The following is a 17,504-nucleotide window of genomic DNA, read 5'->3' as shown; positions in this document are numbered from 1 at the left end:
GAGCCAATCTCTTCTGTATACTTTATATTTTGTCTTCTGTATTGCAAGGTTTTTCCACTGTAGTTGGAACACAGACTTTTTTTTTAAGGTAATTTTTTCTAAACAGAAATTTCAATATTAAGGGTTTTGGTTTGTTTTCTTTTCTTTAAAAATGTGGCTCGATGGCCCTGGTTAGTTCATTGTCCCGATAAACCAATTTTGTGGGTTTGATCCCCAGTCAGGGCACATACAAGAGTCAACCAATGGCCCTAGCCAGTTTGGCTCAGTGGATAGAGCATTGGCCATGAACTAAAGGGTCCTGGGTTCAATTCCGGTCAAGGACACATACTTCGGATGCAGGCTTGATTCCCGGCCCTGGTTGGTCGGGTGTGGGAGGCAAACAATCGATGTGTCTCTCACATCGATGTTTCTCTCTTGGTGTCTCTCCCCCTCCTTTCCACTCTCTCTAAAAAAATCAATGGAAAAAATATTCTCAGGTAGAGGATCAACCAAAAAAAGAAGAAAAAAAAAGAGTCAACCAATGAATACATAAATAAGTGAAACAACAGATCAATGTTTCTCTATGTCTCAAAAAAAATTTTTTTTAATGTTCCATTATCTTCTGGCTTGGGAACAAAAAATGAGCCCCACTCTTATCTTTATTGCACTGTTTGTAAATTTCCCTCTGGCTACTTTGAAAATTTTATCTTTATCACTGGTTTTAGGCGGTGGGATGGTTTTCTTTGTGTTTATCCTCTCTGGAATTCATTAGGCCTTTTAAAAATATATTTTATTGATTTTTTTACTGAGAGGAAGGGAGAGGGATAGAGAGTTAGAAACATCAATGAGAGAGAAACATCGATCAGCTGCCTCCTGCACACCTCCTACTGGGGATGTGCCCACAACCAAGGATGATATCCTTGACCGGAATCAAACCTGGGACCTTTCAATCCGCAGGCTGACACTCTATCCACTGAGTCAAACCAGTTAGGGCCATTAGGCCTTTTAAATCTGACTTTACAGTATTCATCAAATTTGAATAATTTTCATCATATGTCTTCAGTTGATTTTGCCGCTTGCTCTACCTCTTCCCATGCCCTCTCCCACTACCTTTTCAGATACTGGTACTTGATAAATATACCTGCGTTAAATTGTTTGATTGTGACTCACGCCATTGCTCTTCTGCCCCTCTTTCCCTCCCCCCTCTTTTTTCTTTGCTTTAGTTTGAGTAGTTCCTATTCCTGTTTGTCAGTTCATGATCTTTTCTTCTGTAATGTTTACTCAACTGTTAAGTTAATCCAGTGAATTTTTCTTTCAGATATTATATTTTTCAGCTCTAGAAGTTCAATTTGGTTCTTTTTATTTCTTACATTTTCATTTCTCACTTTTCCTGTAGTTTGAAGTCTTTGTTTCGACTTCTTTTTTATTGACTGTTTTTTTTTTCTTGTGCATGCATTTTCTTGCTACTTTTCACGTTAGTAATTTTTTATTGGATGAGTGACATTTTGAATTCTGAGTGTTTAAATTTTGTCTCCATTTAAAGAATGTTGAGTTTTGTTGGCAGACAGCTTTTCCCCTGTTTTTTTCTTTTTGTAGGGAGTTATCATCAGTACAGTTTCTTGTGCTCCAGCTTCTGCATCTCTCCCTCTTCCTCAGCTCTGGTAGATTCCAGCTGCCCTAACTTTACAAATTCCTATCTGTCACTCAGGTCAGTGAGACCGCCTTGCTCTGTGTCCCCTCCTGGCCTGGCCAAGGCTGGAACTCACTCGGTCAGTTCTCTTCCTTCACAAAGCACAGTTCTATGATGTTTTGAAAGCGGTATTGTATATACTATTCAGTTTTCTGGTTGTTTAAGACTGAAAGATCAGATTTTGTAGTTAATCCATCTTGGCTGGAAGTGAAAGTTCTTGTGATACACAATTTTGATGTTTTCAGAATGTGAAAGTAAGCATAGCTGCATTTTTTAGATTATAAACGTTTTGAGGGCAGAGATTTCCTTCTCTCTCATTAACTGCCAGATCCTTAGCACTTAAAATAGTACCTGGAATATCATAGGCATTCAGTAAATATTTGTTTAATGAATGTTGTCAAATGACTATGTCTGAAATTTATATCTTGAATTTTAATTTGAGCTTTTATGATGTCTTAAATGATTTTGAAAATCAGGTCAGTTATCTAAATATTTGAATACTTGTGTTTGAAGTATCCTAATCTTCACAGGTATCATAATTTTAATAGTCATGGAAGATAATTTTTTTATTAAAGTATAGTTGGCATACAATATTATGGAATATACTCTTTTTAAATCCATGTAAGTTATAAAATAAAAAGGTTGCGTTTTTTTCTATGGAGGTTAATCACCCTCTTAATTAGAAATATTAGGAAATTTTCTTTGAAATGACAAGTTATTATTTCTTTATACTATGTCTCTGAAAAATGGGAGTTAAACTTGACAACATTGATTTAACTTAATATGATTTAAAATATTACTGATATTTTTTATTATGCAGTTTGGGTGATGGTTGCAGTTTTCCAACTCGCCTTGTGGGAATGGATCCAGAACAAGCTTCTGTTACAAACCAAAATGAATATGCCAGAAGGTGTGCTTCTTGTCTTTATGTTTTTCAGTATTCATTATAAAACAAAATAGATATATGTGTGATACAAACATATCTTATAGATAAATACAGTAGTAATTTAGTAAGCCAGCATACATAGCAAAAGAGAACATCTATTTAAATAATTTTTAATATATTTTAATTATTATTTTTTTAATCCTGAACTTATTATTGATTTTAGAGAAGAAGAAAGGAAAGTGAGAGAGAGATAAAAACTGTGTGAAAGAGAAACATCTATTGGTTGCCTGCTGTACATACCCCAACAGGGGATTGAACCCGAAACCTGAGTATGGGCTCTGACTGGGAATCAAACCCACAACCTTTCGATGTACAGGATGACACCACAACCAACTGAGCCACACAGACCAGGGCTAAATTTTAACTTTGGGTTAATAATATGTATTTCCTCATATATTATACTAGGGGCCCGGTGCACGAAATTCGTGCACTGGGGGTCAGGTGTCCCTCAGCCCAACCTGTCCCCTCTCACATACTGGGAGCCCTCAGGGGATGTCCTACTGACGGCTTAGGCCTGCGCCCCACGGGGAGCGAGCGTAAACCACAGTCTGGCCTCCCTTCGTGGGAGGCAACCGGGCTGGTCAGGGGAAGGCACCAGTCCCATCACCCCGCTGCTGCAACCACTGCCAGCCACCGCAGCTACCAAAGAGTTTTCATCAACACGGACTCCAGTCCCTTCACCAAGAAAAAATGACAACTTTCTTTAGGCATTTTCAAGATGTGTCTTTCATAGGATATGCATTTCTTTATTTATTTTTTATCCTCACCTGAGGATATGTTTCCATTGACTTTTAGAGAATGTGAAAGAGACAGAGAGAAACATCAAAGTGAGAGGAACATTTTGATTGGTTGCCTCCTGCATGAGCCCTGATCTGGGCCCTGGCCAGGGAGGAGCCTGCAACCTAGGTACATGCCCTTGATCAGAATCGAACCCAGACCCTGCTGTCTGCAGGCCAAGGCATTATCCACTGAGTCAAACCTGCTAGGACAGGATATGACATTTCTTAGCTCTCCAGCAGCGGACCTTCATTTTTGTCTCCAGAAGTGTGGTGGAAAAACCCTAGATCACCTTTTTGGATTCTTATTACCCAAGTTACTAAGAATATTACCAGTGGCATACAGGGAGCTTAGCCAATGAGCTGTCAGAAAAGGTGTTTCCTCTATAGTTCACACCAATTGAGGGCTGGGCCCTGCCCAGGCCTAAAGCCTCTGGCTGAAGTTTTAGGCTTGGACAGGCCCCTCCAGGTCCCTCTGATCACCGGCTTAGCCCCTGCCCAGGCCTGCCCAGACCGAAAGCCTCTTGGGCAGGAGCGGACCCCCAGCTCCCTGCAATCAATCGCAGGGGGTCTACTCCTGCCCAGGCCGAAAGCAGACCCCCAACTCCCTGCCCAAGCAATCGATCGCAGCGGGTCCGCTCTTGCACCAGGCCGAAGCAACCCCCAGCTCCCTGCGATCGATTGCAGGGGGTCTGCTCTGGCACCCAGCTCCCTGCAATCGATTGCAGGGGGTCCGCTTGTGCACCAGGCCAATCGATCGCAGGGGGTCCGCTCGTGCACCAGGCCAATCAATCGCAGGGGGTCCACTCCTGCACCAGGCCGAAGCAACCCCCAGCTCCCTGCGATCGATTGCAGGGGGTCTGCTCCGGCACCAGGCCAAAAGCCTCTGCCGGAGGCTTTCGGCCTTGGGCCAGAGCGGACCCCAGCTCCCTGCGATCCGTCGCAGGGGGTGCAGGGGGTCCGCTCAGGGCCTATGTATGCAAAATAACTGCCATCTTGGTTGGGTTAATTTGCATACTTGCCCTGATTGGCTGGTGGGTGTGGCTTGGGCGTCGCGAAGGTGCGGTCAATTTTATTAGATTGTTATATAATATATATGCTTAGATAATAAGCATATATACTTAATATGTTCAGGATAACAATACTTTTTATCATCCAAACCAGAATACTTTTCAAAGTAAGAAAGGGAATGCTTGCTCTTACTAGTTGAACCAGAATAATCACATAAAACTAGAAATGTCTGGGCAAACTAGGAAGCAAGCCTGCCCTAAATATGCTGCATTTTCCTAGAAACTAAGAGATTCTTTTGAGATTGGATTAAATTGGTGTATGTAAGTTTTTTTCTTCAAAGAAATTAGTCATTGCTCTAGTCACCATTTTATTATTATAAACAGATTTTAACTGTAGTGTGAAAATGAGATTGAGAATTCAAAAAATACAAATATAAAATTTCATTCATTTACTTATAGGATATTTTCTCAGTATTTGCATGGCAAGCAAACTGATCCATACATTCAGAGTAATTAATTTAAAATGAAATTTTAAAGAAGATAAAGATACTTCTGGCCCTGACCAGGTAGCTCAATTGTTTAGAGCATCATCATGATAGCCAAGGTTGTGGGTTTGATCTCTGGTCTGGGCACATACAAGAAGCAACCAATAAATGTATAAATAAGTGGAACAACAAATAGATATTTCTCTTTCCAAAATCCATTTTAAAAAGAGAGAGAGGGATATTCTGTCAAAGTGAAATAGTTGGAACTTACTACAGAAATTAATGGTGGAGGAGAAGAGATTATTGATTACAAGTTTGCATATTAATATCAAAAGCATGTAGGCCTTAGAACTTTAGGCCTTAGTTAAGACATTAGACCTCCAACATTTATTATGGGTCTAAAATCATTTAAACTGTCTGAGCCTCAGTTTCCAGCTCTATAGCTACCTCCAGTTTTTGCAAAGGTTGAAATAATGTATATACAGCACCTAGCACAGGTATCTGGCCCATAGTAGGTATATAACATATTAGTTCCCTTTTCCTTCTTCTTTTGTTTCTCCATTCCCTCTCTTCCTAATCTGTTAGCTAGAAAAATAAGTCTATGTTAAATCACTTAATCATTTTTTCCCCTTAGATCTAAACTGCAGAGATAGAAAGCAGAAAACTTGAGAGATGACAGGTAATTTTTTTGTCCTGGCCACATACCTGTCCTAATGCTACCTTATGGCTCTTGATTAACATATGTTAAAAATGTTTCAGGCTGGCCTCTGAAGCTTTTTTCTTTTGCCTAATTGTTTTCATTGGCAGTTGGAGTACAGATTCTTGGGTCTAGAGAACCATTTAATGAGGGGGTGGGCATATTTTTCTTTTGAAGATAGAGTTGTTGTTTTTTTCAGAGTGCTGAGATCTTATGATTTGGCCTCATATGTTTAGGAGAAGGAATACTAATTTGCTGCTAATTAATTATTATTATTTTTAAATTTTTTATTAATTTCAGAGAGGAAGGAAGAGGGAGAGATAGAAATGTCAATGATGAGAAAGAATCATTGATCAGCTGCCTCTTGTACGCCCCCTCCCCCCGCCCCCCACCGGAGACCGAGTCCTCAACCTGGGCACATGCTCTGACCAGGAATTGAACTGTGACCTCCTGGTTCATAGGTCGATGCACAGCCAGCCACTCAGTCACACTAGCCAGGCTAATTTAGTATTCTTAATTGAGCATTAAACTATTTACTAAATTGTTTGCTCTTCTTTTCAGTATTGGCTCAAATCAACCTTTTCCTATCAAACCACTTAGTGAATCAAAAAATCGATTGCTGGACAGTGAATCTCAATGGATAGAGAATGGATCTGAAGAAGGTACTGTTGGATCAGGTAATACTTGTCATCTGAAAAAATCACTTCATCTAGTTAAAATAAATTCACCAGATTGAATTAATGTATAAAAATCTTAAAATACTAAAATATATGAAACTTTTAAATAACACATCTCACACACACACAGACACACACGGGGTGTTAGTGTTTATTGGTAGATTTTATGGAGAAGGGGGTTCAGTGAGGAAGTGTAGTGGCTGCTGCTGTGTCTTGTTCTGTTCACAGATAGGTTGTTGTTGGGTTTTTGTTTCCCAGCCATGTATTTCTTTAACTCAGGCATAGAAAGTTCATTTGGCATAATTCTGAATAAATCTTAAACAAGGTGAGTTTTGGTCAAGATGGCAGCATAGGTAAATGCGGTACTCAGAATCTCCCACAACCACATCAAAATTACAATTAAAATACAAAACAATCATCATTCAGAGCGCCTGAAATCTAGCTGAACAGAAGTCCTACAACTAGGGATATATTAGAAGAAGCCACATCCAGACTGGTAGGAAAGGTGGGGTTGTGGAATGGGCTGGTCGGCTGGTCCCATACTCACGGATGGCGGTTAAAAGTTGGAAGAGGTATCTCAGCTGCAGAGGTCCCCCCTAAGGAGTGATGGTCCCAGCCCCACATCAAAACCCCCAGCCCAGGGTTCCAGTGCCAAGAGGAGCAGTCCCCATAACTTTCCTATCTGTGAAAGCCAGCAGGAATTGTGGCTTAGTGAGGCTGAGGGCTCCTGGTATCCAGATGTTCCTCTGAAAGGATTTAGTCAGACTCACTTTCTCTGAGCCCCAGTGTTGGAGCAGCAACTCAAAAGATGCCATATGGGGACATACAGGGAGGAACTGAATCGTCTGACTGCAGGGTAAGTTTTAGCGGCGCAACTTTCTCCCAGACAGAAGTGCCAGCAGAGGTCATTGTTCGTTTTCTAAGCCCTCCTCCCACAAAACCCCCAGGTGGACACCGTATCTGAGTCCCATCAACACTAGCTAACACTGTTGGCCTCACCCTGGTGATTTGCTAAGACCCCCAATTTCACCTTCCCATTTGCAGGCCCACCCAAGCCCTTTCCAGTGGCTTTTCCATATTCTGGCTTATGCTTTGGACATTTCTAAAATCTCTCAAATAAGCAGCAGCTGGCCTCTGTTTACCTCATACTTCTTGTTAAGTAGCTCCAGGCCTGGTACTAGTGATAGCTAGCCTTGGTTTGCAGTTTGGCCTCTCCTCTAGACACCTCCAAATAAGCACAAGTAGCAGTCAACTACAGATTGTTCTGTAGCTCATGCTGGGTGGCCCTTGGCAAGGCACAGGCGGTGGCTGACCTTGCACCTCTTGGGAGGCCCCAGAGCTAGTGCACTCAGTGGACAGCACCAGACCACCCCAAATTTCATCCCAACCACCTCTACAAGCGACACACTCAAGGGCTAGAGGTAGCAGGCACCAAAGCCCCACTGAAGCAAGTCCTGCTCTACGGGATTGGCCCCTGCACAACAACTTCTCCACTGTAGTCAAAACATGTCCTCTCAGCTGGTCTTTGCAGCTGATCGGCCTAAGGGTCAATCCCTACCAGTGATTTGCCAAAAACAATCAAAACTCAATTACAACAGGACAGTGCACAGAGCCCACAGAGTGCATTTGGAGTGCCCAGCTCAAGTGACTGGAGAGGCTGCTCCGCTGGGCCCTATAGGACACCTACTACACGAGGCCACTCTACAAAGTCCAGAGACATAGCAGCTCTACAAAAAACATAGAAACAAACACAGGGGAGCAGCCAAAATGAGGAGACAAAGAAACATGTCCCAAATGAAAGAACAGGAAAAATCTCCAGAAAAAAAACTAAATGAAATGAAAGCAGTCTACCAGATAAGAGTTCAAAACAATGATTTTAAGTGTGCTCAAGGAACTTAGCAAGAACTTCAGTAGCATGAAAAGGGACATGGAAATTATAAAAAAGGAAACAGTCAGAAATGAAGAATACAATAACTGAAATGAAGAAAAAATTACAGGGAATCAACAGTAGAGTAGATGAAGCAGAGGATCAGATCATCAATTTGGAAGATAAGGAAGCAGAAAATATGCATTTAGAACTGCAAAAGGGAAGAAGAACCCAAAAATAAGGTAGTGTAAGGACCCTCTGGGTCAACTTCAAGCGTACCAACAGTTCATCATGGTGGTGCCAGAAGAAGAGAGAGAGCAAGGAATTAAAAATTTGTTTGAAAAAGTAATGATGGAAAACTTTTCTAACCTGGTGAAGGAAATAGACTTACAAGTCCAGGAAGCACAGAAAGTCCCAAACAAGATAAACCCAAAGGGGCCCACACAAAGACATTATAATTAAAATGCCAAAGATTAAAGACAAAGAGAATTCTAAAAGCAGCAGGAGACAAGCTGTTAGTTATCTACAAGGGAACTCCCTTATTACTGTCATCTGATTTCTCAACAGAAACTTTGCAGGCCAGAAGAGATTGGCACAAAATATTCAAAGTGATGAAAAGCAAGGATCTACAACTAAGATTACTCGACCCAGCAAAGCTATCATTTAGAATAGAACAGATAAAGAGCTTCCCAGACAAGAACAATCTAAAGGAGTTCATTACCACCAAAGCAGTATTACAAGAAACATTAAAGAGTCTTCTTTAAGAAGAAGAAAGAAGAAAAGAAAAACATCAAAAATATAAAAAATAAAATGGCAGTAAATACATATCTGTCAACAATTACTTTAAAATGCAAATGGGCCCTAGCCAGTTTGGCTCAGTGGCTAGAGCTTTGGCCTGTGGGCTCAAGGGTCCTGGGTTCGATTCTGGTCAAGGGCACATGCCCAGGTTGCAGGCTTTATCCCCAGGAGGGGAAGTGCAGGAGGTAGCCAATCAATGATTCTCATCACTGATGTTTCTATCTCTCTCTCCCTCTCCCTTTCTGAAATCATTAAAAATATTTTTTAAAAAAATGCAAGTGGAATAGCCCAGCCCGAGTAGCTCAGTGGTTGAACATTGGCCTATGAACCAGAAGGTCATGGTTCAATTCTCAGTCAAGGCACATGCCCAGGCTCAATATAGGCTCAATACCCAGTAGGGGGTGTACAGGAGGCAGCAGATCAATGATTCTCTCTCTGATCATTGATGTTTCTATTTCTCTCACTTCCTCTCTGATATCAATAAAAAATATATTTTAAAAATGCAATGGATTAAATGCTCCAATCAAAAGATATACAGTGACTGAATGGATAATAAAATAAGACCCTTACTTATGCTGTCTGCAAGAGACTCACTTCAGATCATAAGGCACACACAGTCTGAAAGTAAAGGTATGAAAAAATATATTTCATGACAATGGAAACAAAACAAAATAAAGAAGCTATGGGCCCTAGCCGGTTTGGCTCAGTGGATAGAGCATTGGCCTGTGGACTGAAAGTTCCCAGGTTCGATTCCGGTCAAGGTCACCTGCCCAGGTAACAGGCTCGATCCCCAGTAGGGGGCGTGTAGGAGGCAGCTGATCAGTGATTCTCTCTGATTATTGATGTTTCTCTTTCTCCCTCTCCCTTCCTCTCTGAAGTCAATAAAAACATATTTAAAAATAAATAATTAAAAAGCATAAAACTAGACTTTCAGCTCTTAGCACTGCTTCTGGGTTATACAAGAAGACAAATGGTTGGCACTATATACCTATTTAGTGCTTATATAAGAGTTGCTTTTACTTTAATCATCAATTTTGTTATTTAGCCAGCAACTCAACTCATTTTTTTATCAGGTCATATATAATTATGTGCTTACAGGGATAAATAACCTTGTTACAGTGGCAATAGACAAAAAAGGTGACTTGCCCACTATTGAAGAAATTGGATCCAGAGAAGAGTGACTAACACTAAACGCTGAAAAAATGTTATTTACTTTGTAAAAAAGCAGTTTACTCTGTAGGCAAGTACATGGATGAGCTATTCTTGACTGTGTGTCCAGAAACAGGAGCCACAGAAGACAGCCCAGGTGGATCAGCAGTCTGAGCAGTGAGGGTAATTGCTAACCTAAAGTTGAACTGCAGGGATGTAGTGAAGTCTCTCCTGACACTAAAGTTAAGGATACAGCTGCTTCAGTCATTCAGGAGCTGAGCTCAGTGCTTAGTAGCATCTTGTGAAGGTGTTCAATTTTTAACAAACTTAAAGTGTTTTAGTTACCTACTGCTCCATAATGAATGCCCACAAATCTAGCAGCTTCAGACAACACACATTCATTACCATAGTTCCTATTGTCATGAGCTCATTTTTTTAAAAGCGTCATCTGCAGTCTTAAGGAAGCCTTTGCTTCCTTGCAGGCATTTGTCATGAGCAATGAGCATTCAGTTCAGTACCAAGGACCTAGAGCCTGAGACCCAGACAGAATCAGAACACAGGCACTCTGGCCAGGCTCCTGGAAGGTGGAGCAGGCTGCACTCGGAAGATGAGCAGCAGGAGCACTTGTCGGTGCCACCGAGAACTGGGGCACAGCAGCTGGGCCTCAGTCCTGGCTTTACTTCTTCTTACTGTAGGCAGACTAGTAGCTGCTGTCTGTGATGATTGAGAATCCCCAGCTGAAGTTCCTAGAACTATTGCTGTGAGTCTTCCCTACATCCTTTCAACAGTCTTAGAAAGGTGTGGATAAGATGACTCTTCAGATTATGTCCAAGTTAACAGTAAGGGAGAACCCTGAGAGTCTGCCTGTTTTAAAATGCTTTCTTGATGCTTCAGAGGAAGAAAGTCAGTGATATCCTTTATTTACTGCTTACAAAAATCATTATTACAGTATAGCAGTATTAAAATATTTATTTCCTATCTTGTTATATTAGTAGTAGCTTTATATCTTAGCCCACAGAACCGTTTAATAAATCTTGTTTTCAGAAATATAAAATCAAGTTTTAACCAATAACTCAATTATTTCTGCTTTTATAGGTTTATAAAAACATGGACTGATATTTTCAGTAAATATTTGCAAGAAAATTATCAATGGGATGAAATAATTGAAGTATAACAGAAGATATATTTTTTCAAAAAAGGAAGCCTTTGTACAGATCCCTGGATCCACAGAAGCACTACTGCAGAGCAGGAAGATGCCTTAATCTTAAGTCCAGCATTGACTTACAGCTGCCAAAGTGACTTGATTTTACTTTGCAAATAACTCTTATTGTTATGAAATGCTATAATATGTCAGACCATATGTTAACATGGCATATGTATCTTTTTTTGATACCTGAGTTACATTATCAGAGTTATTTCTTGGTGTCTATGTGAATTTTCACTCCAGAAACGGAGGCTAAAAAATTCTCTTAAGTGAAGTACATCTAGGGCAGCATGGTGGCTGAAACTGAATAATAATATCCAAATTACTGTTGCTTGTACTATGTAGGGAAAAGGAAATAACTGCTTTTTAAAGATTGGGTGTTTGATCATTTATAAATACTGTTTTATACTTTTCAACATTTTTAATAAAGATTTTTTATTGTTGGCTATACAATAACACACAGAAGGATTAAAATATCTAAATATAATGATTTACAACATGAAGCACATTTGTATAATTTATTGAAGGCTTAGTTCTAAGCATTAATACAACAATGTTGTATAGTGTTGTGCCCAAGGCTTAAAGGAAACTTGGTAGTATAAAAAATATTTTTGTTTCTCTCTGATTTACAATTACTTTTTAAAAAATTTTTATTAGTATACATGCAGAAAAACACAAAGGAACTCAGAAATATTGGACAAAGGCAGGCCCACAACCCTGGCCCTGACCAGGAATCAAACCGTGACCTCCTGGTTCGTAGGTTGACACTCAACCACTGATCCACACCAGTCAGGCAACCTGAGTAGTCATTTAAAACTTCCATTCTCTGAAAGGTGGATTCCACTCTTAAATCCAAAATACCAAATCTGACTGAACAGCAACATCTTTCTACCTAGACACATACCCTCTTTTCCTTTTGAAATCCAGTCTAAGGGGCAAGAAATGTTGCATCTATACATATAAAACCCTAAGCGACTAGTTGACTGTTTGACCGGTTGCTATGACACCCACTGACCACCAGGGGGGCAGATGCTCAATGCAGGAGCTGCCCACTAGTGGTCAGTGCGCTCCCACAGTGGGAGTGCCGCTCAGCTGACGGAGCCAGACTCATGGCAGGTGCAGTGGGGCCCCGATGAGCAGGAGCAGCACAGACCCTGGCCCAGGTCGGGCTCCTCCCTGGCCGCCTGCTGTTTTGCGCACTACTACATCCCTCGGGATGTCAGACTGCGGGTTCAGCACAAAACCAGCAGTCTGGCATCCCCCAAGGGGTCCTGGATTGCGAGCGGGCGCAGGCCAGGCTGAGGGACCCCTCCGCCTCTAGTTAAAGAAAAATTCAATATCTTACAAAGGAGAAACAATGTAAAAATGTCAGTCCTTATTTATATTGTTCAGTCAAATACTATACACACACAAACCAAAATAATTGGATAGAGATAAATTTTTAAAATATATTTTTATTGATTTTAGAGAGGGAGAAAGAGATAGAAACATCAGTGATGAGAGAGAATCATTGATTGGCTGCCTCCTGAACCCCACACTTGGGATGGAGCCCACAACCGAGGCATGTGCCCTGACCAAGAATCAAACTGTGACCTAGTTCATAGGTTGACGCTCAACCACTGAGCCACGCCAGCAGAGCTAAATGTTAACCAGCATCTATAGTTATCTAGGTTTATAGTTTTCTGTAACATAGGATTGAGAAGAGGGGGTGTTACCAATGACTTGGACTGGATGACCTCTAACATTCTTTGATTTCTGATTTTGCAAATCACCTTACTTTTCATTCATCCAACAAATACTTCTGGAGTACCTTCTATACGTCAAACAATATACTAGGGATAGCTCTATACTTTCCTAATGTCATATACATTTTTTTTCCATATAAGCTTTATAGTAAACTATTCCAGGTTTATAATTTCTAGGATTTGCCTAATTCCATTGACTAATAGTAATATTAGATTTTAAAAGGAAGTTTCCACTTTGAACTGAAGGAATATGGTAGCTTTAAAAATATAATACGGATTCTTCCACTTTTATTTCAATTCTGTAGTCTTGATAATCTTGATGTTTCTCTCTCATCGATGTTTCTAGCTCTCTATTTCTCTTCCTTCCTCTCTGTAAAAAATCAATAAAATATATTTAAAATAAAAATAAAATAAAAAACTCTTAAGTATGAGAGTTAAATGAGTGATACCAGTTACCAACCAAAATCATCATTTTGGCAATTTGCATATAGTAAAGAAATAGTCAATGTTTTAAACATAATACTTTCAGAAATGATCTGGCACTGTTTATGAGTATTTCTACATCTAGATCAGGATTGCATGCACCTGATTAACAAGTGAGGAAACAATTTACCCCCTTAGTGTATTCAGGCACTTTTGTGGTGGTGTAATCTTTCTTTTAAGTTCTGTTATTCAATATCATCTTTAATAGTGTAGTAAACACCTTTTCAGAAATTTTCAGTTAAAGCCTTTTAATTACCTTTGGTTTAATTCATGGCCAACATTTTACCACATTCTGAATAATATTTGGCTGAGTTTATTCATACACATTCACTACTCTTCAGCAAGGGCCTGCTGGTGTAGTGTGGGAATCAGGGACCAGCTGCCTCTCTGGTTTTTCAGCTGGTGCTGGTTAGTGCTGTCACTCTTTGGGGAGAAAGGTCAAAATGAAGCCCTGTGAAAATTTATTAGTACTGTCTCTGGTCCTTCAAACACTTGAACAAATGTGATGACGTTTAAGGATATTAAGTTGAATTTCAGGTATTGCCATTGCCATTAAAAAAAAAAAAGTAGACAAGAGACTTGATTTTACCTGGTACAAACTTACATTCAGTCCCTGAGGTATCTGACCAGTATCACTTTGCCAAACCAAAGAGCAGCTGCAGTAAAGTAGTTATTAAACAGGGACACGTTTACAGAGTTTAGTTTCATCTTTACATATGGGTGATTTTTAAAAAATATATTTTATTGATTTTTTTTTACAGAGAGGAAGGGAGAGGGATAGAGAGTTAGAAACATCGATGAGAGAGAAACATCGATCAGCTGCCCCCTGCACACTCCCCGCTGGGCATGCACCCGCAACCAAGGCGCATGCCCCTGACCGGAACTGAACACGGGACCTCTGAGTCCACAGGCCAACGCTCCATCCACTGAACCAAACTGGCCAGGGCCATATGGGTGATTTTTAAAATCTTTTTACATATTTAATGGTTCTGATTCAATGTGTCATAAGTTAATTTGACTAAGATTAGTTTAAATCAAATATGCAATGTTTATTTGAATTTTATTTCTATTAGAATACAGATTTTTACTTTGTTTACAGAGTATTTAATTTCAAGATTATCAGACATGTCAGATTTCCATTCAGTAAACTTTAAAGCAAAAAAATGTATATTAAGGGCTTGGTGTTAGGATTTGCATATTTGGGGCACAAATAGTGACAAATATGTTTAGCTTATGTTTTGTTCTAGGAATAGCACTGTTACCAATGGAAAATACTTTTAATCTGTTATTAAGAAATTAATTATATTTTTGCATTTCAGCCAACATAAAGACCAGATGTAATAATATGTAAGATACAGGTAATAATAAGTCAATAGGGGTTTCATATAATTATTACTATATTTTATAATTTAAATTTAAAGTGCAATATAGATTCAGAAAGGTCCATATTTTCCTAACAAGTTCACTTTGTATTATTTTGTTGGTTTGCATAAGGAAGCAAGGATTTGTATTTATATTAAAAGCTTGAGAAAGCTATTAGTCAAGTTTATTATATTTGTACATGATTGCAGATGAGTCTATGCCCATTTAAAAGAAAAGATGGACACTATTTTAAAGTGATCTTTCATGTTTTCATTTAAACAGATTTGAAATACAGTTCCCTTTGGTTGTCTTTACCTACTGAGTCCCATAAGTCTTGTATTTGTTTTTCATAAATATAACCCTGGACCATGACTTAATGTTAATTTCTTGCTTTGTCTTTTGGATAGCCTAACTACATTAACATGAAGGCTGAACGTTTTAAACTTTTTTCAAAAATCATAACTTACTTTATTAAATAAAGTTCTGTATTTGAACAGTTTGTTGTTATTATAAAGTGGTGTTTGCCAAATGAAAGAATAACTATTATTTTGGTCATAAATCTGGTAAAATAATGTTTAGTTAGAGAAAGAAATTTGGCTAATAATTTGGAGTAACTATATCTAAGACATTTAATATTTGAATGTAACAATATTGTAGTTTACCTAGGTCAGAGGTATAGATTGCTTTATTCAAAAAGTTTTTAACTTCGTTTTTACTGAACATAATTTTCAATTCAGAAGTAACTTTTGGATCATAAGTACTTGTGAAACACTTAGAAGTTTTTGAATTGTGGTTTTCAAAATGCTGAATAATAAATTTTATTTTATGTAGAATTCTTTTGTGGCATATGTGTTCCAATTTTCCTCCAAAAGGACAGGTTAATAGTTGAGGCTGCTGAAGGAAGCAAGAAGAATCTGAGACAGGAGTAAAACCTCTGTATCAGATGGGTTTTATTCCCAGTCAAGGGCATATACCTGGATTGCAGGTTCCATCCCAGCCCGGGTTGGGGTCTGTGCAGGAGACAACAAATCAATGTGTCTGTCTCATGTCGATGTTTTTCTTTCTCCCCTCCATCCATCCCTTCCACTCTCTTTAAAAATCAATGGAAGCCCTGGCTGGTTTGGCTCAGTGAATAGAGCAATGGCCTGTGGACTGAAGGGTCCTGGGTTCGATTCCAGTCAAGGGCACATGCCTGGGTTAAATACTTGATCCCTAGGAGGAGGCGTGCAGGAGGCAGCCGATCAATGATTCTCTCTCATCATTGATGTTTCTATCTCTCTTTCCTTCTCCCTTTCTGAAATCAATAAAAATATATTTAAAAAATAAAAAAATAAAAAGCAATGGAAAAAGTATCCTCGGGTGAGGATTAATGAAAATTTAAAAATAGGATTGATTGGTTACAGCATGGATAAAGATGCTCAGCTTCATTATTTTGCCTAAGATAGGCAATCACCAGTGTTGCTGAGGATATGAGCAAAGAAGTACTTTTGGTGGGGGGTATAAAATGGCTTAACTGTAAAAAAAAAAAAAAAAAAAGTAATGTGACAATATGTGTCCAAGTTTCACCACATAATCTACTGACAACCCCACTTTTAAAAATTCATATAGAGATGTGTATAATGTGTGAGATAATAGAAAATATATGGCCGAAACCGGTTTGGCTCGGTGGATAGAGCGTCGGTCTGCGGACTGAAAGGTCCCAGGTTCGATTCCGGTCAAGGGCATGTACATTGGTTGCGGGCACATCCCCGGTAGGGGGTGTGCAGGAGGCAGCTGGTCGATGTTTCTCTCTCATCGATGTTTCTAGCTCTCTATCCCTCTCCCTTCCTCTCTCTAAGAAAAATCAATAAAATATATTTAAATAAATAAATAAAAGAAAATATATGTATTGGTCCCTGCCCCCAGTTCCTGGCACAGCTCCTAAAACCCTTGTAATTTTCTAAGAGCACTAGAAGCTTCTTTTGTTCCAATGAGGTGACTGAGTGGACTCCTGGATGGGGACTGGTCATCAGAAAGACTAGAAAAAGCTTGGAATTTTCAGACCTATTCCTCATCCTCCAGAGAGGGAAGTGGGGCTGGAAATGGAGTCACTTGCCCATGCGAGGAAGCTTCCGTAAAATCCCAATCATAGAAGGTTTGGAGAACTTCCAGGCTGGCACCCTAACTCCATGGGGATTAAATCTGTGCTTGGGACCCTCCCAGACCTCACCCTATGCATCTCTTCATCTGGCAGTTCATCTGTGTCCTTTATCATATCCTTTAATAAACTGCTGAAGTGTTTCCCCGAGTTCTGTGAGCTGCTGGAGCAAATCGATCCAAACTGGGGAGGGTGTTATGGAAACTTTTTATTGTATCAAGATGAACAGCAGTTGTGGGTAATTTGGGGACTTAATATTTGCAAGGGGCAACTAAAGCAGGGTGGGGAACAGTTTTGTGGGACTGAGTCTATGTCCAGGTAGATAGTGTCAGAATTCTTTGCAGCTGATGTTGCAAAGAATTGCTTGGTCGTGGGGGGGAGAGGGGGGGAACCTCCATATTTGGTGATCTTAAGTGTTTCGTGTGTAGTAAAGGAGAAACACTGGAGAGAAACACAGAATTAGGTTCTTCCCTACGTAGAAAGAAAAAAATCTTTCCTA

General features: G+C 39.6%; 1 protein-coding gene across 2 annotated transcripts in view; it reads left to right on the top strand.

Moving 5' to 3' along the window:
* Nucleotides 1–15,701, top strand: part of ZDHHC20 (zDHHC palmitoyltransferase 20) — an 86,532-nt gene extending 70,831 nt beyond the window's left edge. Inside the window, exons 10-12 of one of the 2 annotated variants that reach the window (XM_079774107.1) lie at nt 2,490–2,579; nt 6,145–6,245; nt 11,170–15,701. In XM_079774107.1, coding sequence (XP_079630233.1) covers nt 2,490–2,579; nt 6,145–6,245; nt 11,170–11,177 — 199 coding nt within the window. In that variant the 3' untranslated portion in view covers nt 11,178–15,701. Of the gene's footprint in view, nt 1–2,489; nt 2,580–6,144; nt 6,261–11,169 lie in introns of both variants that reach the window. The other variant, XM_079774106.1, reaches the window with a different exon arrangement.
* Nucleotides 15,702–17,504: the final 1,803 nt, after the last annotated feature.

This window comes from Cnephaeus nilssonii, assembly GCF_951640355.1.
Source record: "Cnephaeus nilssonii genome assembly, chromosome: 6".
NCBI classification, from domain to species: Eukaryota; Metazoa; Chordata; class Mammalia; order Chiroptera; family Vespertilionidae; genus Cnephaeus; species Cnephaeus nilssonii.
The sequence above is the reverse complement of the archived record's forward strand: the minus strand, read 5'-3'. Positions and strand labels throughout refer to the sequence as shown.